Raw genomic sequence first — 21,990 nt, forward strand, 5'->3', positions numbered from 1 at the left:
TTGCCAATTTCTATAGTGTAAATACTCCCACCATGGCCAATTTCAAGCTACCATTGTGACTGAGAACAGAGTTGGGAAGAAATGGCACAGAAGCACACCATTATATAATATTTCCACCATACAGATAAAATTGGCATAAATAACCTCAAAAATATAGATAACAGTAAAATAATTAGAAAGTGATGAGTTTTAAGTATTTAGTACCTTTGTTTTTAGTATAATTTATTTAATCAAAACCTCACATGCTTTAATTTTAATACTGACCCTATTTTAAAGGGCTTGCAAAAATTCTGAAAATTTAAGAACTGGTTCTTGTGGGCTAATAGGAGCTGGCTGCAGCACACCACGGGGTATAGATCTTCTGGTCCAGGGAGTCTCAACCTTGGCCGTACATTAGAATACTCCAGGAAATCTGTAACCTACAGTCTTAGTAGATTCGTGTTAGGGCCCAGGAATCTGAATTTAAAACATTTTTATTGAAGTATATCTTTTTTTTTTTTTTTTTTGGTGAGGAAGATTTGGCCCTGAGCGAACACCTGTCACCAATCTTCTTTTTGCTTGAGGAAGATAGTCCCTGAGCTAACATCTGTGCCAATCTTCCTCTATGTTTTGTATGTGGGATGCCACCACAGCATGGCCTGATGAGCACTGTGTAGGTCCACACCTGGGATCCAAACCTGCGAACCCCGGGCCACTGAAGTGGAGCACACAAACTTAACCACTATGCCACTGGGCTGGCCCCTGAAGTATGTCTTATTTAAAGAAAAATACACAAATCGTAGGTATGTAACTTAAAGAATTTTCACAAACTGAATGCGCCCACATAACCAGCACCTAAATGCAGATACAGAACCTCACCAGCACCCAGAAGCCCTTCTTAAGCCCCTATCCAGTAATTACCAACCAAGGTAACCACTATCTTGACTTCTAATACTATAGGTTAGTTTTACCTGAGTTTGAACTTTCATACAAATGAAATCTCTTTTGTGTCTGGCTTCTTCTCCTCAATATTATGTTTGTGAGACTTATTCATAATGTACATAGCAGTAGTTCATCCATTTTTAGTGCTGTGTAATATTCCATTGTATGAATAGACCTCAATTTATTATTTACCCATTCCACTGTTGATGGGTTGTTTCCGGTTGTTAGCTATTATGAATAGTGCTGCTAAGAACATTCTTGTACAGACAGCAGTATTTAAAGCAAAACAAATTCCCCCAGTGATTCTAATGAGCAGCCGATCTTTTGACTGTCTTCTCTACAACTCCCTCTCCTCTCTTTTCTCATATAATATGACCAAGGCTATTAATTCTTTTGTGTGAATGCACCATAAGCCATGAAGCTATGTGCTTCCATTCATTACATTATGTTCTCCTGGCTCTTTTCAATATAGGTTCACCAACTCCCCCTTTTATCAAGACATCTGCTCTTGTGCATTCTAAATAGGGATGAGATTTGGCGTCACATCAATAGCATGGAGGAATAATAGACATGGTGGAGATGGAGCCAAGGCTAAATTTGGCAGCTGATCATTAAGGATCCTGGAAAGAGGCTTCAAGGAACGAAATTGTTTCCCTTTGTGTGTATCAAACAAAAATCAGCAGTGAAGCCTTAGAATATTTCAGATTCTAATATTTTTAAAAATCTATTTATTTGAAATAGACCAGGAACTCTCTTCTGAAAGACAACTGAAATCTCTCAAAGTCTGATAACTTCATCTGGAAAGATTAGAGAAGGAGGTTTCCCATTGGCTTGTTCCTACGCCTAGTCTTCTGCAGGTGGATCCTTGCTGCAGAATCATAGGCTGAGTGGCTGTGTAGTTTTTGTGTTTGGGACTATTGAGATGTTAGTTCCTTTGATGTAAGTCAAGGGAGCTGAATGCCCAGGAGCTCCAAGATGGCTGTTGATGAGGGGGATGACTGTTCAGAATTGAAAGAAAGGTTCCAGGAACAGCAAGGTGGTCTCCTAGCATGTGAAAGACAGTTCACATAAAGCTCTAAAGGTATGCAGCAGGAAAGTAAAGAGTAGACGTTAATTCCACATAATGAAAGAAGAATGTTTTCTCACACACAAAAATTCTTTTTTTTTTTTTTGTGAGGAAGATCAGCCCTGAGCTAACATCCATGCTAACCCTCCTCTTTTTGCTGAGGAAGACCGGCCCTGAGCTAACATCTATTGCCAATCCTCCTCCCTTTTTTCCCCAAAGCCCCAGTAGATAGTTGTATGTCGTAGTTGCACATCCTTCTAGTTGCTGTATGTGGGACGCCACCTCAGCATGGCCGGAGAAGCGGTGCGTCGGCGCGCGCCCAGGATCCGAACCTGGGCCGCCAGTAGCGGAGCGCGCGCACTTAACCGCTAAGGCATGGGGCCGGCCCCGTCACACACAAAAATTCTATTCCCTGGTTTTCCTACCCACCCCCACTTTTGTAACAAATTTCTTTGTTATAAAATAACACACATTCATTATAGAAAAGGTGGAATATATAGATAAGGAAAAAGAAAAAAATTAAAATCACTTATAATATTATCCCCTAAAAGATGTAGGCATTAATATTTTAATATATTTCTATCCCAAATTTTTCTGTGTATATTTAGGTACATAATTTTGAAGGAATGGTGTTACTGTGTAAACTTTTTTGTAATCTTTTTCATTTAAAGATTTGTCATGAACGTCTAACTGTAACAATAAATGTACTCCTACAACACATTTTTGATGGCTCTATATGCTCCCATTATACAGATATATATACTTTTTTAACCAATCCCCTGTTGTTAGATTTATAAAATTGTTTCCAATATTTTGTTTCCACAAATAGTGATATGATGAATATTCCTTTAATGAAATCTTTTTGTGTACTCTAATTATTTTTCTAGGAATAAAGTCTTAGAACTGGATCCAAGTTATAGACATTTAAATCTTTTGAATGCCAATTGCACTCCAGAATAGTGGTATCATTTCCCACTCCCACAAACAGTGCCTCATCCTGCTTTTTAAAAATGTACAATCTTTCAGTAATAATTTCTAGCTAGAGTTGGAAGGTGTAGGAACATGTCGTGAAAATACTAGCTAGAATCTGTACATTGCTGTGAGCCAATAATCTTGAGTAAAATATAAGATTTTAAGGAGTCTGATTTTTGTCCACCAGGACTTTTGCATTTATGGTGTAACTTTGCTAAGAAATCCTGGGGGAAAGAAAAAAGCAGTTTTCTTGATTTTCCTGAATCAGAGCATAACCTAATCCTAACTGACATATTATAGTCTCATAAATGATTAAATGCAATTGTTTGTCATCATATCTGAAGGTTTCACCTCAAATGGTCTCCCTGGTGCTACAGAAGCTAACCAGTGACATCTTTAGAGAATGCTTTTAATGAACAACTTACTACAGAGCCCTGTGGAGACTTTTCTTCATGAGGATGGATTTTTAAGCGCATTTAGTCTACAGATTTGATATTAGCTTTCTCAAACGAGCACTTACAACTTTGACATCTCTTTAAAGACTTAACCAGTATTTTAATTATTAATTCTTGACAAAGCTTCCTGATTCAGCCGTTAGCTAAGGCTGACTCACATGAGGCCCTCCAAAATCAATGTGTAGGATCTTTTGTTGCTTTATTTTTTTTAACTTTAAAAAATTTATTGAAGTATAACATAGAGAAATGTGTACAGATCACAAGTGGACACTTTGATGACTTGGCTAACTGAACATACCTATGTAACCAGCACTTAGATCAAGAACCAGACACCACGAGCACCTCACTTCTGGTCACCACCCCACTGCACCCTCAGTGTGTTTGAAGTGCTCCAAATTTTATGTCCTGGGTAACTCATTCATTTACGAAATTTTATTTTTCACTGCACCGTTACTTCCTATGAGCTAGCTGCAGTCAGCTTTGATCAAGCTATCTCCCTTGTAACTGAAAATATGTAGAATCTGCCTTGCCAAGTAAAGATTATAACATTAAATTCGTGCACTGAGTGTACTTCAGTATTTATTTTGCAGGTACACAAATACATACACAGCATGCATACAGACAAATTTGGAGCTTCTTTCTTCTTAACTAATGTAAAGCTGAATTATACTATATTGATTCAAGCTTAAAATATATTAACTACAATTGATTGCCACAGAATATTTCATGTGCTATGTTTCCAAACAATTTCTTAAAATTGCTCATTTCAGTTACTAAAAGTATTCCCTATGAACACTCAAAATTTAAAGCCAAGAATTTTTCATCTTCTTTTTGAAATAGAATTGTATATATGTATCTGGGGTGTCCACAGCTCTTTCTTTGTATAGTTCCATTTGTGTGTCTGACATTCAGCAAGTTTCATTTAAATTCCTATGTTTTTTTTAGTTGAGAGCTTGAGTCAGAAAAAAGCAGGTTTAACAGGCTCACTAAGCTTTGTAAATATATGGTTTTGAAAACAGTTTTATGCATCATCAAAAATCATTTATTATTGTTGGATTGTATCCATGTACTCTTAGTAGAATTAACAATCAAGAGTTATATTTATGTACTCATCACTTTTTTAAAAAGCTAAAATATTTTTCCCAGTGTAGAATACATTTAAAAATATTATTCATCCATAAAAAGTACTGAAGTACTGATACATGCTACAACATGGATGAACTTGAAAACATTATGCTAAGTAGAAAACAGACAGACACAAAAGGCCACATATCATATGATTCCATTTACAAGAAGTGTCCAGAATAGGCAAATCCATAGAGACAGAAAGTAAATTAGTGGTTTCCAGAGCTGGAGGGAGGGGGGAATGGAGAATGACTGCTAATAGGCACAAGGTTTCTTTTTAGGATGATGGAAATGTTCTAGAATTAAATAGCGTACGACTTTGTGAATATAATAAAAACCCCTGAATTGTACACTTTAAAAGGGTAAGTTTTATGACATGTGAATCTTATCTCAATTTACAAAATAAAGAAAAGGTAATATATTTACACTGTGGGAAATTTGAAAACTAAAGGAAAGTAGGAAAATGGCAACAAGTTATAGCTGCCTTGTCCGGCAATAATCACTGGTATCTGTTTAGTGTGCTTCCTGCCAATTTATTTTCCATGCAATGTTCTTGCAGAAGGAAGAAGTCGATGTTGCTTCCCTTTAGATCACAGAGACACGATTATTAAATTTTAAGTATTCACATATTAATACCCACCCATCCCCTTCGCCACCTCCCCCCCAAGTAAAAGGGTGGTTCCCAAGGAAGATCCATTTAGTTGGTGGAGGGGAGGAATAGATGGAAATGCAAATAAGAGAAGCAGAGAGCAATGGCTAGCCCTGTAAGAGGGGCTGAAGAAGCATGGTCTGAGGTCCTGAGAGGCAGAAAGACAGATTTGAGCAGTTGCCATGAGACGTGGAACTCTGGAGGAAAACATTCCAAAGAGACTTTTTAGGAGTTTTGCTGCAAGATGCCTGATACATTATGTAAACCACACCTCTCTATTCTCAAATACCCATTTTGTTTTCACTGCTTTCTAAAAGTCACATTTGTGTTTCTTTTAGATGTGTCACTGTGCTAACATAGTACTTAAAGTGAGAGAAAGAAGAGGCCCAAGAGAGAAAGAAGAGGCCCAATTTTATTCGAGTTACACATATTTGTTTATTTTATGTAGTTTTCATCAACTGTATTTCAGATTACCGTCCTGCACTTTCCCCTTAATTGGAACATTAGCATTTCTCTATATTATTCCAAACTCAACGTAAACATAATTTTCAATAATGGCAGTCTTAATAGATAAGATTTATTGAGTGTTCTCTTGATGGCATAGTGATTAAAATATTTTATGAGCATTATCTAATTTAATTTTCACAACAACCCATTGAGGGAGGTAATTACCCCCAGTTTGCAGATAAGGAAATAGAGGTTTAGAGATTAATTTGCCCAAGATCAAATAGCAAGTACCTTAATTAATTTTCCCCTCACTCGTCATAGATTTAGGTGGTTTTCATTTTTTTCTTATTTTTAATAAACATGTGATAAATATATTTGCTTTTAAAACATTTTCCGTTTATAGTTATTTCCTTAGATGGGTATGTCAGAAAGTATTTTTAAAATTTCCAAGTGGTTGAGTTTTTTTGCTGCTGTCATAAAACCTTTCCTTGTAATTTTTCTTTTTTTTTTTTTTTTTGTGGCTAGAGAATTTGGTTGATAACAACTTATGCTTTGGGGGATTTTTGTGCTTATGGTCCATATATGGTCAACTTTTGTAAATGTGCCAAGAACACTTGAAAAGAAAGTACACTCTCTTCTTTTAGATTTTTTAAAATATGGGGAATCTATTAATTTAACCCTACTTTTTATGCTATTCAAGTCCTCCATGTTTGTTTTGCATTTTTGCTTTCTTAATCTGACGTCGATTCTGCTTTTTCATCTTATATATGTCAGTTATTTTCATTAATTTCTCCTTATACTTACAGAATTTTTCTTCATTTTTATTATATGCCATTTGGTCTCTGAAGGTTCATTATTGTTGTTATCTTTTACTATGAATTGCCCCTTTTTTGCCTTCTAGATTATCTTTTACAGATAATTTTTCTATATAATTTTGCAACCAAAATCAAAATAACTAGGTAGGCTGGTCTTATATTTTCAATTGATTTTAGTTTCCATAGTTCTTTAAAACTGAAATGCCCATTTTTGAGTTTGTAATTTGAATTATCTCTGGGTGTTTTAGCAATCATCTTTGAGCAGTTTAATTCCTTAAAGAAATCTGAGTTTTTGCCCCCTGAGTCTTTGATGTCTAAACATAGCTTTATGTTGCCTTCACATAAGTATCAATTTGACCTGATTCAGAAATTTGTTATTATGTCCTTTTTCTTCAAGGCTGTGTATGTGTTTTTCTATTGTCTTAAAATAGTATATGGTGAAGTTATGGTCGTCCATATTACTATTTCTTTGTAGAAAGAAATGTTTTTGGCCATTAGTTTTAAAAGATGTTTTGCTAAAAAAAAAACAAGATGTTTTGCTAAAATACTTAAAGGATTATTATATGATTACTTTTTGCATTGGCAAACATTTTACTGAAAAATATATAGATGTGGACTCTTTCTTTTCTTTTTCTCCTCCTTCTTCTCCCCACCCCTTCCTCCTTTATGTATTGGAAAAATTTTGTTCTATTAAATCACGCTTTGCTTCCTTAGTTCTTCAAGAACCCATACTTTCCGGATTATTGCTTTTCGACCGTCAGCCCCTGTATCAATTATCTTCCATTACGTCTTTTCAAATGGCCTTCCTTCTATATTTAGAGAGAGTTTCTCATGTTTGGCCTGTCCATCACTAATCCATTTTACTGCATTTTCAAGGTTGCTATTTACTGCTGCCAGTATGGCTTTTAATTTGGCTATTTTATATTTCATTTATACGTGACCTTTACTTATCTTGTCCTATTACCTACTTATAACCTCATCTGCTGTTAGGTTATATACCTGCATTATTTTCTTTTACATGATTAAGTACATGGATCAGATATTTTTTAAAAATTTTTCTTCTGCTGTTTCTTATAGCTTCTCTACTTCAGTAGAAGATTTTTGCTTTACATCTTTAGGTAATTGCTTGTCTTTTTCTATGCATTAGGGTTTTGTGGTTTTTTGTGGGGTTTTTTTGTTTTTTTTTGGTGAGGAAGATTAGCCCTGAGCTAACACCTGTTGCCAATCCTCCTCTTTTTGCTGAGGAAGATTGGCCCTGAGCTAACATCTATGCCCATCTTCCTCTGTTTTATACGAGGGACGCCTGCCACAGCATGGCTTCATCAGCAGTGCATAGGTCCGTGCCTGGGATCTGAACCTGTGAACCCTGGGCCGCCAAAGTGGAGCACGTGAACTTAACCACTCACCAACAGGCCAGCCCCCAATGCGTCAGGGTTTTTAATAGACTGTATGTTGAATGGTCTCTGTTTACTCCATCCCTATAAAAAAGGATTGAGGTATATTCCAAATGCTCGGATAACCTTAGGCTCTATCAGAGACCAAGGTAGTACTCTGTGGTGACCCAGGAACCCACCCAGTTCCAGAGTCGACAAGCAAAGCTACTCAATATAGTACGGGTTGAGAGGACTTCGGAGCGTGAGATAAGAGTGGTGAGGAAAGTCAACACTGAAAATATACCCACGTTCAGTCTTAGGGATTGCATCCCCTCACCCCACTGCCTCTTGCATTAACCTCACAAAATCAGTCACTTCTGTTGCAGTGACAAAACTGAAACCGTCTGGTCGAGCAGGCTGGAGGAAGCTAAAACCAAAAGAGTTTTTACCATGCTCAGTGCTGTCTACCTGGTCCATCCTCAGCAGGGGGCAGTCACTGGGACTACTCCTTGCTGATGGCAGCATGCCGGTTTCCTAATGGCTTTCCAGTGGCTCCACAGCCTCCTCTTTCCACCCTTGTCCCCAGCCAGTCCAGCTCTCATTACTCCAGATCACAGGCATCTGTGGAGAAGAACGTCCTGCTTACCTCCCAGGCCAACTCCTTTCCCTGTGGAAATGGGCAGTCTGCTGGTCTTCTCTGACTTTTTCGTTTGACTCTATGGAAGTGAATTTGGCAGAAATCCTTCCAATTTCTGATATAGGGTTACTCCCTATCCTTAGTTTCTGGTACTGTTGTAGAGTCTGCTGTCTATATGGAACAAGGCTAATTTTAGTGAGACATAGTCAGAAGGGGATCCAAGGCGTCTAGTCTTTCATTACGGTCTTGCCTTAAGTCCAGCTAATTGCCTTTTGTGATGTGGCTCTTTCAGGCATAGACTGAACTCCTTCATTCAAGACTCATTTTCATGTCAGTTATAAATCGTTCTCCATATATAGTAAGTACATGTGCCTCCCTTTTCCCCTTCTTTTCCAGCCAAGTAGTGACTCATCAAAAAGGGTTGGGAATCTCTTGAATTAGGATGTTAAAGTCTAAAAGTGAGTGAGAACTTTATGAGACTCTTATATGTAAATATTATTAAGATTCAAAAATTGGCTGTAGGCACTAGAACACAGTGAATGATCACATTCCTTTATTTTTCTCAATCAAATCTGGCCCTAAGCTGCTCTTGCCTGCCTCTATCAGGGGTCCTCCTGCCCCCCGCCTTCCTGCTTGGTGAAAGGGCCTCGTCCTTGGTCTCCGATGGTTCCCATGGTTACTGATGCTCTTCCTGCTAGGGAGCCATGGCGGGTGCAATGCCATCTGTCAGATACTGCACTCACGATGGGCCACACAGATGTCCCTCAAGGTGTTCGTCTCACCGACTGCAGGCTTAGCCACATGCTGCTGCTTTCGAGGCCACGGGCTTAATGATCAGCCACCAGAGATAGCTGAGTGCAAGTTCTCTCCCAGGCCCAAGCGGAAGTTTTCCTAAGGAAGGTGAAATGGCTGTACTTCTATATTCAACTGAACAAATATTTATTGAAAGCCATGTGTGGCCAAGGGACTGTGAAAAGATTTGAGGAGTTAAAGATGAATAAGAGTCTCTGTTGTCAAAAATGTATAATCTTGGTGGGGTGGAAGCGAGATACATATGAGCATAATTGTCAATATTACAAATCAGAATTTGATAAATACTGTAGGAGATGATATAAAGGAAGAATGTTTTAAGTGCATCTTCTTCCAAAATGAACTTTTGGGTGGATCAGAGACATGAGAAATGGCATTTGAGCAGAAGTAATGGCAAAGGCAAAGTCACCAAAGGAGAGGTTACATGGCATATTTGTAGACGAAAGTAGACCAGTGTGTCTAGAACATAGTACACAGTTTACTTATGGTGGTTTTGAAATCTACCCTGAAATTTTATGCGTCTTTTAAGCTTTTTGATCTTTTATATTTTTCAATTCGGGCAGTGTTTGTTAAGGGCAGTGGATTGATAGAAGAGAAAGTTTATTTCTAATCCTGGCTCACCTTCCCCACTGATATGGAGTTTTAAAAAACTGAAAAGCATGATCTTGCATAGGTTTCCATTATCACAGGGCTCTGGTGAGGATAATGAGTGGATGTTTAAAAAAAGTGCCTCTGTGTTGTTTGTATTCCTGGACTTCTATGCAGTGTCCTTTCTGTTACCTAATCTCTTCGCTTTTCTGTTTTAATCAAAACTTTCAATTGAAAAAATATTATTGGTTTGAATGATGAAAGGCAGTTTTATCCTAGAGATAAATTTCTGTGAAGTTTTGATTTGAGGAAGCCCAGCCCAGCCCCGGTTGTCTCTTTCCCAGCTCTGGACCCATTCTCCATTCCAGCTGAGATGTTTATATTATGCAGAAAGCAGCTCCTGCCTGCCTAGGACTGGTGATTAAGAGCTCAGGGTAATGAAATCTGCACAGTTGAAACTTGGCTGTTGGCTATAGTTATTATGCAACTCTTAACATTTCCCTTTTGTTTCTCTCAATAATAGAAAATTCTCAGTGTTTCTTTCAGAGCTAACTCTTCAAATACACTAAAATTTGTTCCACTAGTATTTTTTAATGACCAAGTTAAATTATTTCTTAAAGTTCAGATTATATGCTTTTCTGAAGGACAAGAATATTTAGTGGCTGTGCAATAGCATCGTTCAAACTGTCTATGAACAGCTGAAGGGAGCTAAAAGTGCAAAGGCCCTTCTATGGACCTTAGAGTTTTGTTTTTAAGCAGACTGCTCACCATGCCTTGATTGAAATAGCAAATACAACAAGAGACACAGCAAAAGTGATGGTAAGAGGCAGCATATTCCGATGGTGGGATGACTCAGAGCAATTAGGAGATGCCTAATGAGGTGTGTCAGACAAATGATAAACCTTTCCCTGCCCACTCTCCCTAATACCTCAATTTATAATGTTAGAAGAGACTTGGACCCTCACCTGAATTCAAATAGTGGCCCTATACTAAAGTGTACTTATCTGGGGCAAGCAGGAATATCTTGAATTTCATCAGCCACAGTGCCCCTGAATTATTGAATTATGGGGACGGGACTCTAATGGTCATCTAGTTATTGTGTGATTGAGGGAGCGAATGTGCCTGACACTTCCTGAGCCTGTTTCTTAAGAAGAAGGACAGGACACCATGAAGGCCATCATTTTAAGGACGGAGGTGGGGACAGGGTACCACCACAGGAAGGGAAAAGATTTGAAGAGAAGACCAGGGTAGCTAAGGTCACATTGGCTATGTCACTGTTCTGCCCCTAGCTGATCCTAGGGGAGAGTTGCAATTAAATTGGGGGACTTACGGATCACAGTGAGTAGTCAGAGACAGCTTTACAGAAGAGAGGCATTGTATACTCATATATTCCAAGCACTTCAGCACATAGTAGTACCCCAGAAACACTTGTAGTACCCCAGAAACACTTGATGACTCGTTAAGTGCACAAGATGGGCACTTTGAAGGTATAGAGAATTTGAGGATTGTGGTTGCTTGGCTCAACCCAAAAGAATGTGGTAGAGGTGATGCTGGCTGAGTTCCGGAGTCAAGTTCACAAACCACCATTCTATAATTTGCTAATATAGGAAAAAATGAGTGTGTATGTGTGTGTATTTGTGTTTGTGATTGCTTTTCCCAGAACCATTTATTGGTACAGAGAAGAAAGTAAATTAGTCTGTGGGGACAAGGGGAAGTTAGGAAAGCTTTTTAGAGCAAGTAATATCTGAATAAGGTTTTAAGGAATGAATAGAATTTGCCAGGCAGACAAGGAATGGAGTGGGGTTGGCAGAGGGAATGGTATGTGTAAGGCACTGAGATAGCAAACAACATTTAGAATTTGGGAAGCCATTTTGTATAGCAAAAGCATGCTGCTTTATTTTCCTATTGCTGCTGTAACAAAATTACCAAAAATTTAGTGGCTTAAAGTAACACAAATTTAATTATCTTTTTTTGTGTGTGTGTGTGAGGAAGATCAGCCCTGAGCTACCATCCATGGCAATCCTCCTCTTTTTGCTGAGGAAGACTGGCCCTGAGCTAACATCCGTGCCCATCTTCCTCCACTTTATATGGGGCGCTGCTGCAGCGTGGCCTGACAAGCAGTGCATCGGTGCACGCCCGGGATCCGAACCCGGGCCACCAGCAGCAGAGTGCATGCACTTAACCACTATACCACAGGGCCGGCCCCCACAAATTTATTATCTTATAGTTCTGGAGACCAAAAGTCTGAAATGGGTCTCGTTGGGCTAAAATCAAAGTGTTGGCAGGGCTTTGTTTCTTCTGGAGGCTCTAGGGGAAAAAATGTTTCCTTACTTTTTCCAGCTTCTAGAAGTCACTTGTGTTCCTTGGCTTGTGGCCCTTTTCTCTCATCTGCAAAGCCAGCAGTGTAGCATCTTCATGTTGCTCTCTGGCTCTGAACTTCTGCCTCCTTCTTCCACATTTAAAGGACCCTCATGATTACGTTGGACCTATCCAGATAATCCAGGATAATCTCCTTGTAGTAAGGTCAGCTGATTAGCAACCTTAATTCCATCTGCTACCCTGATTGCCCCCTTGCCATGTAACAAAACATATTCACAGCTCTCAGAGATTAGGACGTGGACATCTTTGAGGGACTCTTATTCTGCCTACCACACATGCAGTATAAGACATTGACGGGGCTGGCCCCATTACGTGGTGGTTGGGTTCAGTATGCTCTACTTGGGCAGCCCGGGTTTGTGGGTTTGGATCCCAGGCACAGACCTGCACCACTCATCAAGCCATGCTGTGGCAGCAACCCACATATAAAATAGAGGAAGATTGGCACAGATTGGCTCAGTCAGGGCTAATCATCCTCAAGCAAAAAAAGAGGAAGATTAGCAACAGATGTTAGCTCAGGAAGAATCTTTCTCAGCAAAAAAGACAAAAAGACATTGAGGGTGATGGTGAAGAGAAAGGTTGGCATGATCCATCAACCCTAGTGGAAAAGATCATTCACCCCAAAGGGGCCTATAATCTGAAATTTAAAAAAAATGGAGAAGTCAAGTTCTGGAGATTTTCCTACGGTATAATGGATGTGTTTCAGTTAACTATTGCTACATAACAAACCACCCCAAAACTTGGTGGCCAAAAACAACGGTTTATTATTTCTCATGATTCTGTAGATTGGCTAGGTGATTCCTCAGGTGGTTTCACCTGGGCTCACTCATCAAGCTCCATTCAGCTGGAGAGTTGGCTGGGCTAGAATATCCAAGATGACCTCACATTTGTGGCATTTGGTGAGGCCATCGGCAGGGCTGCCTCCGTTATTCTCACTGAATTCTCCTCTTCTGCTAGGCTAGGCCAGCTTCCTTAAATGACGACCTCAGGACAGCGTTCCAACAGCATGAAAGTGGAGCTGCAGGGCCTCTGGAGGCCTTGACTCCAGAACTCACCCAGCATCACCTCCACCACATTCTTTTGGGTTGGGCCAAGCAATCATTATCCTCAAATTCAAGAGGAAGGGAAATAGGTGCCGTTTCCTGATTGGAGTTGCTGCAGCGGCCATATTTCATCTAGCACAGGCTGGAAAGAGGAGTTTTTGCTCTGAGAGTAGGATTTTGAAATTCAAGATTTCAGAGATAAAATGTTTCTGGATGGCAGCAGTATCCAGCACCTGGCCAAAAGTATGAATGGCTCAAGTAGGGTGTGGCAAAGATCACTGGCATTGAAGAGGTGAAGAAACTGTGAAGCTAGGGTATGGGCTAGCATAACAACAAGAAGGCTGAGTTGGTGGTGGTGAATGTGGAGGAGTGAGCTGAAGTCCAGTAGATGACAATAATAATGGTGGAGGCGGATATGGGATAATCAAGGCAAGTGGGCTAATTTGATAGCCAGAAGATATGACCACACTGTTCTAAGTCAGCCTCGTGGATGGTGGGCACTGACACTCAGAGCAGCATCCACCTTGCACCATTTCACCAAATCCTTCACTTCCCAACCTCCACGTTGTCTTGTTCACTTGCCAATTTTTAAATAAACTTACCGTTTCTGAATTCCGCAGTGTGCAGGTAGATTCTTCAGGTAGCATTTTAACTATCAGGATCCATGTCCTGATGATTCAGTGAAAGTATGAAATGAAGTTCAAGTGGGTTTTGAGTAAGATTACAAAGCTGCCATAGTAACAGGTTACCAGTGTCAGTTCCTTCTAGCTTTTCTTCTTCTTTGATACCTTCCTTGTCTCCTCAGATATGTATCTAAATGTGAAAGGGTATCTGCATAGATCAGTAAGATTTATGGTGGTGAAATTTATTAACAGAGTTAATTGAATAATATTTATTACTCTCATTCTAGGTGAATAAAAATCGTAAACCAGGTAGTCATTATCCAGATAGTCCTAAGAGCTCATTCAACCATAAGAGTGCTAGATATGAATAAATTAGAACCCATAACAAGAAGAAAAAGAGTGCATATTTTTCTAATTATTATCATAATTTAATGCTTATTTGTTTATGTATAACAGATGAACAATTGGTTTACAGCAATACAAGTGTAGCATGAGTTTACATCCTTGGCTGTGACTTCATACTCTTAAGTGCTTTTTAGATTACCACAAAATAGATTTCTACCCCAAAGAAAAAATTTTCAGTATTGGGAAATCCAGGAAACCCTTCCTGGAAACTCCGTGTCTAAAGTGAGTGATCTGAGCCGTGAGGATTTAATTTTGCCCTGTCTCTTATTTCCCTTACATGTTGTCCCCTTTGCACAAGGTTCAGCACCTCTGGCAGTCACTTCGGTTTTGAGGAGATTACTAGAGATTAGAGGAGCCACAGATGTTATTCTCACCTTTGATACAGAAATTTTTTTTAGGACTGTACATGAGATGTGTCTATAAATAAGTATAGTAATGATATTTTTTATAATGATACCCTTAATATAGAACTATGAGGGCTTTTGTCCCCCTCAAAGTCATCTTCTATAAATGCTACACAGCTATTTCACCATTGCTGCCATGATTCAAATTATTTGGGAGATTCCTCTTTGAGGGCTGCTATGAGTGTTAGTTTATAAGCCAACAAGAAAGCCAATTCTATATTTTTTGTCATATGTCAATTTTGACTAAATCCAAACATTCCTCCAAATTTTAGGGATTGGCTTTCTATGACTTTTATGTATCCAAAAAAAATAAAATAATATTCACTCTCAAAAGAGTAAGGTTTTCCACCACTTAGGACATTGAAAGTAATATACCGGTCCAGAGTTGTGAGGCTCCAAATGGAACCTGTTTTTACCATGATATTACCTCATGGTAATATCAGCAGAAATTTGTCAAAGACTGTTAAGAAGCATTACAATTTTTATTCTAGAATCTAGAAATGCCCCATAAAAATATTTTTAACCTACCTTTCCAACTCTGTTATCCTTTAGTTAACTATGACCTCCTCTCCTCCTCGCTCCTCACCCAGAACTTTTTCTGCCTTCTTTACATAAGGTTAGCCATGCTCAATCTTGTATTTCTGTTCTTCGTTTCTCAATGAATTACCCGTTAATTGCTCTCCTAAAATTTATCATTTTCATAGATCTTTGTGATTAAGTTTATGATTTTGCATCTAATTCTAGTCTTCCACCTGGCTCAATTTTGTTGTCCTCTAAAGGTGTTCATCTTCAGCAACATGATTATAAGTTTTGAAGCCTCAGTGTATCAGGTCCTGCACTGGGGACTGAAAACATCAGTCCACCTAATCCTCATAACAGCCTTAGGAGATGGGTACTAGAATTGCCACTCAACAGGTGAGGAAGCTGAGGCTCGGAAAGTGCAGATAACTTGCCCAAAGTCAGAGGACTGACTGGAAAGTGGAGAGACCATGATTCAAACTCACATCCGTCTAAGGCAGGGTTTCTCAACCTTGCACTGTGACATTTAGGGCCAGATAATTCTTTGTTGCTGGGGGCTGTCCTGTGCATTGTAGGATATTTAGCAGCATCTCTGGCCTGTGCCCACCGGAAGCCAGTAGCACTCCCCATACCCCGTTGTGACAACCAAAAATGTCTCCAGACGTTGCCAGATGTTCTCTGGCTGGTATTTAAGAACCACTGATCCAGTGCCAAAGTCATGCTTTAGCCACATTATACTATTAAATAAGGAACTAATAAAACCATAGAATTTTAAGGCTAAATTTTAAAGATATTGATTTTTGGAGTCACCACACCTGGCTAATCATCAGAATTGGAGATTTTTAAAGACTCCCTTTCCCCACCTAAGACCTTCAGCATCAGCATTTGCCAGGTGGGGGTCAGGTATCTGTCTGTTTTAAACCTCTCCATGGTGTAGGAACTACAGATGAGATCCTAACCTCACCACACATCTGTTCCTCAAATCACTCCATTCCATTCCTTCTAAATAGTTCCCCAGCCTCGGGTTTAACACCTGTGATGGTCACAGGAGACAAGTCCGTGTTCAGATGGTCCTAACTGTGAAAAGGCATTCTTAGCATTCTTCCTTCTATCTCTCCCTTTATACCCTTAATCTCATATTGTCTGAATTATCATTTTTCTCAAATTAGTTTAATTAAACAAACACTTACTGAGTCTCAATTATGTGTTAGGCCCTGCTCTGAGCAGTTTTTTTTTTACCATGGCCGTTAAGACCATTATCAACTCTTTAAAAAAAAATGACCATCTAACCAGTTTTCTCAGTTTAACAATAGACTTCCTCAAAAGGGCAATTATGATACATTAAAATCTTAAAATTTTACATGGTTGGTCGCCCATCCAGCTGCTCCGAAGTTGGTGGAGGTTCCTGTCCCCAGAAAGCAGAGCTGCCAGCAGCTCTCCGTCTTTCTTTTGACCCCTCGCCAGCAACCCCCTTTAAACCTTTTTTGATGGTTCAGGAAGATGCCAAAGTAGCTTCTCATCCTGGTAAAATCATTCTTACCATATGTTCCAGATTTCTTCATAAAAACACAGAGAAGAGGAGAATTAAAAAAAAAAAATCTTGCTTTATGGTGCTCCTCTTGAGAATATAATTTTTTATGAATTTGATTAACTGTAAATGAATGAATAAATATAAGTTAATTTTTATTAATGTATCAAAATTCAGCCTTACAGTTTGCTCTTCTTTAAAGTCAGGTAGTCCTTTCTGCTTGCACTTTGATTTTCCTCTAAGTCACCATGATAGTTTAGAACTTATAGAAAACTGCTTTCCAGCGACAGAGATTGGATCATTGGAAGATTGTGATGGTGTGGACACTAGTCTTGCCGAGGCAGCTTATGCCCCAATGTCTAAGGTTAAACCTGCAGGTGCCCAGTCTCTTTCGCAGGTCAACATGAGTAGCTAGTGAGCTATAAATGTGTGCCAGCAGTCCTGACTCGCCTGGATGGATCTCCAGTAGGCAGGTTGTGTTTAGAGAAAACCAAGGAGAAAATAACATGTTAACCGGAATAAACCGTTTGGGGTCAAAATAACAATCCGGTGTTATTTTATATCTCCGGTGAGATATAAAAAGAAAACTTGAGTTTCATTTGGGCTTAGTACGAACTTCCAAATGTCTTGCTTATGCTTGGGCATCTCCAAAGAAGTGCCTGTACAAAGGGAAAATCGCCTGAACCCCTAATGTCTTTGATTGCTCTGGAAAGCCCAGGGGTCTTTAACGTGGTGTCCACTCTCTTCTTCTAGAGTTTTATAAATGGACACTGACATGGACTACGAAAGACCCAACGTTGAAACCATCAAGTGTGTGGTCGTGGGAGACAACGCTGTGGGGAAGACACGCTTGATCTGTGCCAGAGCGTGTAACACGACGCTAACGCAGTATCAGCTGCTGGCCACCCACGTACCAACCGTGTGGGCGATTGACCAGTACCGGGTCTGCCAGGAGGTAAGATGTACGGAGTTTCTTTAGAATGCTAAGGGCACGTCACTGCTATTGCCACTCTGAGTTTTAAAAGTGGGGGAGGGGTTAACTTGTACATTCAAAACAAAGCTAATCTTGTTAGTGCAACAAGAGAAAACAAAAGGAAAATGCAAACTTGGGAGTATAGCTATGGTATCCTGACTGAGGAGAGTTTGAGTCATGTGATTCCAGGAAGAGAATTAGGACTTACCTTAAGTCCTGTTAGATGGAATGAGAAAACTAAATGCAAGTGGGCATTGAGGGGTGCTGACCTGGATATCCTTCTCCTGGGGAGCTTCTGACGCTGAGCATGGATGCTCTCTCTCCTGCAGGTCTTGGAGCGTTCCCGGGATGTTGTTGATGAAGTGAGCGTTTCTCTCAGGCTTTGGGATACTTTTGGCGATCATCACAAAGACAGGCGTTTTGCATATGGCAGGTAAACCAAGACTGGTGCAATTCAGTTCAGCTTGAGTACAATTTCCTTTCCCAAACCCGCAGCTGCTTCATAAATCAACAGAAACCACATCATATGGCCTTGAAATGTGTTGGGTTCTGCACTGTGTCTAAGAAAAGAAAAGAAAAAAAACCAGAACAGCATTGTTTCCTGATGTTAAGAAAAGCTGTCTGCCTTGCCACTTGGTTCCTCTCAGGAAGTACTTTATTTAAAACACCCAGTGCTAGTTAAACTGGGACGTTTGCTAGACGAGAATTCTGTTGTGCCCTCCAGCCTTGGGCTGCTTTGATTGCTGTTTTCCTGGATAATGCTTTATTTGCCTTCTGTTAGAATGTTTTAAGTTATTTTAGCACTTGGCCACCCCACTTCGGAAGGTCTCTGTGGTCTTTTCATGACCATATTAGCAGAGTCTGATGTTATTTGCTTTGAGCCTTGTTATCTGAAAAGTCTATTATTTTTATTTGAAGGTCATTTTTAAAAAGAAAGAAAAATATCTCTGAAGTCCTTCACAAGGCACATTTCCAAAATGAACTGAAGCACAAGTGTCTATTTTTCATTAAAAAAAGAAGAAGGAGGGAAAATTCAGTAAAGGGAAGATTAATCTAGAAGGACATTAATATGAATAGAAACATGGTCAAAGTGCCTTAAAATATTTAGCAACTTCTCCTTGTCACCATAACTTAAAGTTTCTCTCAGTGAATGCATTATAGCGATCAAAATCCAGATAAGGAGGAGATGTCCTTACCCCTTAACTGTAAATTAACACATTTCATTTTAAGTCTAGAATTTAGGTCTCATGGATCACTTGTCCTTTGTTAACATCAAACATCATGTTACCTCCCAGATTGGATTAGAGGCTCCAAGCACGTGAGTTACTCCTTGGTGTGGAGATAAGCATTTCTGAAAGTACCTCTATTTCTTCAAGCCAATAGTTCTCTTAACCCTCTGAATAGGCTTGTATTGGCATTTATCCAAGCGGTCTAAAAGGTTGAATAAACTGCTGAAAGAGTTTGCCTTCTACCTAAGAAGTAGTTTACACACTGAAAGAATCTGCAATTGGACTGGTTTTGTTCAAGGGGACTCAGAAAGAGACATATGGAAGTAAAACTTTGAGTTTAATGTCCCCTTGGTAACAAGCACTTGTGAATATCCAACGTCGTCGATACTTTTCTCCTCCTTGAATTTCCTTTTTTTTTCTTTCCATGATGTTCTTGATTCTTAGTTGCCATTTTGATTTTTTCTTTTGTCCAATATTCCACACATAAAAAATAATAATAAATGAACCTGTTTGTACGTACTATGCAGTCAGATTTGTAATACCGATGGTTTTAAGGAAGCATAATAAAAGGATGACTTTAAGCCAAGTAAGGAGAGATGCGATAGATTTCAAAGGGTTTTTTGTACCCTCACTTCTAAAAAGGTGTGGCAATGATGGGCCTAAAGAGGAACTTGATGAGATATTTGGGTTTAGCTTCTGTCGACTAGATCAACAGCTCAGTAGTTTGTTGCCACTTGAAATGTATGCTTTTGAAATAATGAATTTTAACTTATCCCCACAATATAAAACTCGTATTTTGATAATTTAAGGGCTGCTTCATTATCACGTGTGATTCCTGCTTACAATGGAGTTAATGGCACAGTGGCTTTCATAGATCTAGTATTGACTGTTATCTCCACTGGGCCTCATCCAGCTCCCTGATGTATCTGGAATCGTTTTACGACGTGTCATGCCTGTGCTTGTTCACTCCCAACCAAACATAAGCTGCTTTTTCCTGTCGCTCCATCAGTTCAAAGTGCATTGTTCTGCTCCCTTGTCTGTAATGTTTGATTCTGTCAACTGCAACCCGTTCCCCCTTTGATGGAAACAGGATGCGCTTTCCAAGCCAAGTTTGATTCTCCAAGTGACACAGAGGGGTTTCAGGAAGCATCCCGTGTTTCTAGCTGAGTTCTCCCTGGGCCTCACTTTATGTGCATGTTTGTACCTTGTATTTCCTGTCTTTTTCGATTCTCCACAGCCTCCAGGCCTCCTGCCACAGACCCCACCACTGGTAAAGAACAAAAGCCAGAGCTGTCCAGTCTTGGCCTCCAGCATCTTTCTGTAAACACTAACTATGTAATACCACATTGATGCAGCACCAAAAAATTACCTTTCGTGGAAAACTGTGATAGTAGTAGGAGTTCTTTTATTCAGTGTAGGGCTCTGACCACTGCATTTCATTGTTGTGCAAAAGCTGTTTAGTTTCTTTATGACTTCCATTTTTAGCTTTATATCGTTTGTGAAGGAGAAAAATCCTAATTACAGTTTCTGACAATCCATTTGGTTTGCAAACCTATTTTTTGACTGATGTTTTTATTGTACTTGGTGTGAATTACAAGTCAGTGGAATGTGATATATTCCTTATACTTGGAAATGTATTTGGAACTTTTTTAAAATAATTAATTTGATTCCTGTGATGACAGTGAAAGAAACCAGATTCATACTGAGATGCCTTAGACCTCGCCTTCAGTTTCTTCTGCTTCTTAGCACTAAGGTAGTTAAGTTGCCATCTCAAACATTCTTTGGCATGGAGAAGCTCTAGTTTGCAGAGTGAATCCTGTGGGTCAAGGTGGTATCCACTAACTTGAATTTGCAGTTTTCCTAGCGTGATATAACTATAACCAGAATGTCATTGCTCCCTTCCTGATTTAAAGGCAACTATTCAAACCATTTTTTAGCCAACTAGAATAATAGCTCCAATTTATCAAAGGCCTACAATTTGCCAGTCAAAATATTAGGTGCTTTGTCAACATTAGTTTAGTTAATGCTTTCAGGAACCCTACCAGGCAGAGATGATCTCCATGCTATAGCTGAGAAGAGGGTTGAGTTCTTTGCCTACCATAACTTGCCCAATGGTGAGTTTCAGAGGCAAATTCAAACCCAGCTCCGCCTGACTCCAGGCTCTCACTCTTTCCACTGTGCCGAGCTACCTCAACCTCATTTTAAACAGGACACAACTGAAAACCACCCAACATTGATAAGCCAAGTGTCCATCTGCTCTTCCTTATTTGCACAAAGGCTTAGAACTAGAAGAGATCTCACAAGATCATCTGGTTGACCCCATTTTCTCAAGAAGGGAAATCATCCATCCAAGAAAAACATTGATAGGAGGACTTTGATGAAGATGAAGATAACAGAGTAGCAGCATCAAAATACTTAACATTTGAAATCTGTCAAACCCTCTCTTGTCTGGAGTGAATGATTCCAACTCTCTTGTAGCCTTTCTTCCCACCACCTATTTTCTCTCCACTTTTGGATGAACTTTTGAAGCTCTTATCTGGATCTTTTAAAATGTCAAGGACAAAACTGTACATAGTAACCATGACTGTGATCAGCTGCTCTTTTTTGGCAAGAAAAGAGCCTCTTTTTAAAGGGATATCACTCAACTCAAGAGTTTTGCCCTGTAAGTATTATAAGAATTAAATGTTCACACTTAGGTACCCGGCACTGAAATGTAGACAAATAGGATTTGCCTTCAACAGGACATCTGGGCCCCTCTGCCCCTCTCCTCTAGTCACACCATTATTGTTTCCTTTTCTTGAAAAACTCCGTCATTGATCTGTCTCAGAGTCAGATAACCTTCAAACACTTAACAAAGCCTATGGTGCTGGAGGTGGTGATAAGAGCAGCTACGGTTTAATCAGGGCTCCCCATGAGGCAGGCCTCTGCTAGGTGCTCTATGTATCTTGTCCCACTTCATTCCTGTGGTGACCCTGCAAAGTAGGCTCATTTCACAGTTGAGCAAATAGGCACAGAAAGGGGCCAAGGTCAGA

At 39.5% G+C, this 21,990-nt stretch overlaps 1 protein-coding gene across 2 annotated transcripts in view; it reads left to right on the forward strand.

Moving 5' to 3' along the window:
- RHOBTB1 (Rho related BTB domain containing 1) overlaps nucleotides 1–21,990 on the forward strand; it is a 103,926-nt gene that overhangs the window by 48,011 nt on the left and 33,925 nt on the right. For both annotated transcript variants that reach the window (XM_058543380.1, XM_058543379.1), the window contains exons 3-4: nucleotides 17,510–17,711; nucleotides 18,059–18,162. In XM_058543380.1, the coding sequence (XP_058399363.1) occupies nucleotides 17,520–17,711; nucleotides 18,059–18,162 (296 nt within the window). In that variant the 5' untranslated portion in view covers nucleotides 17,510–17,519. The remainder of the gene's footprint in view (nucleotides 1–17,509; nucleotides 17,712–18,058; nucleotides 18,163–21,990) is intronic.

Source organism: Diceros bicornis, chromosome 6, assembly GCF_020826845.1.
Source record: "Diceros bicornis minor isolate mBicDic1 chromosome 6, mDicBic1.mat.cur, whole genome shotgun sequence".
In the NCBI taxonomy this organism is placed as follows: domain Eukaryota; kingdom Metazoa; phylum Chordata; class Mammalia; order Perissodactyla; family Rhinocerotidae; genus Diceros; species Diceros bicornis.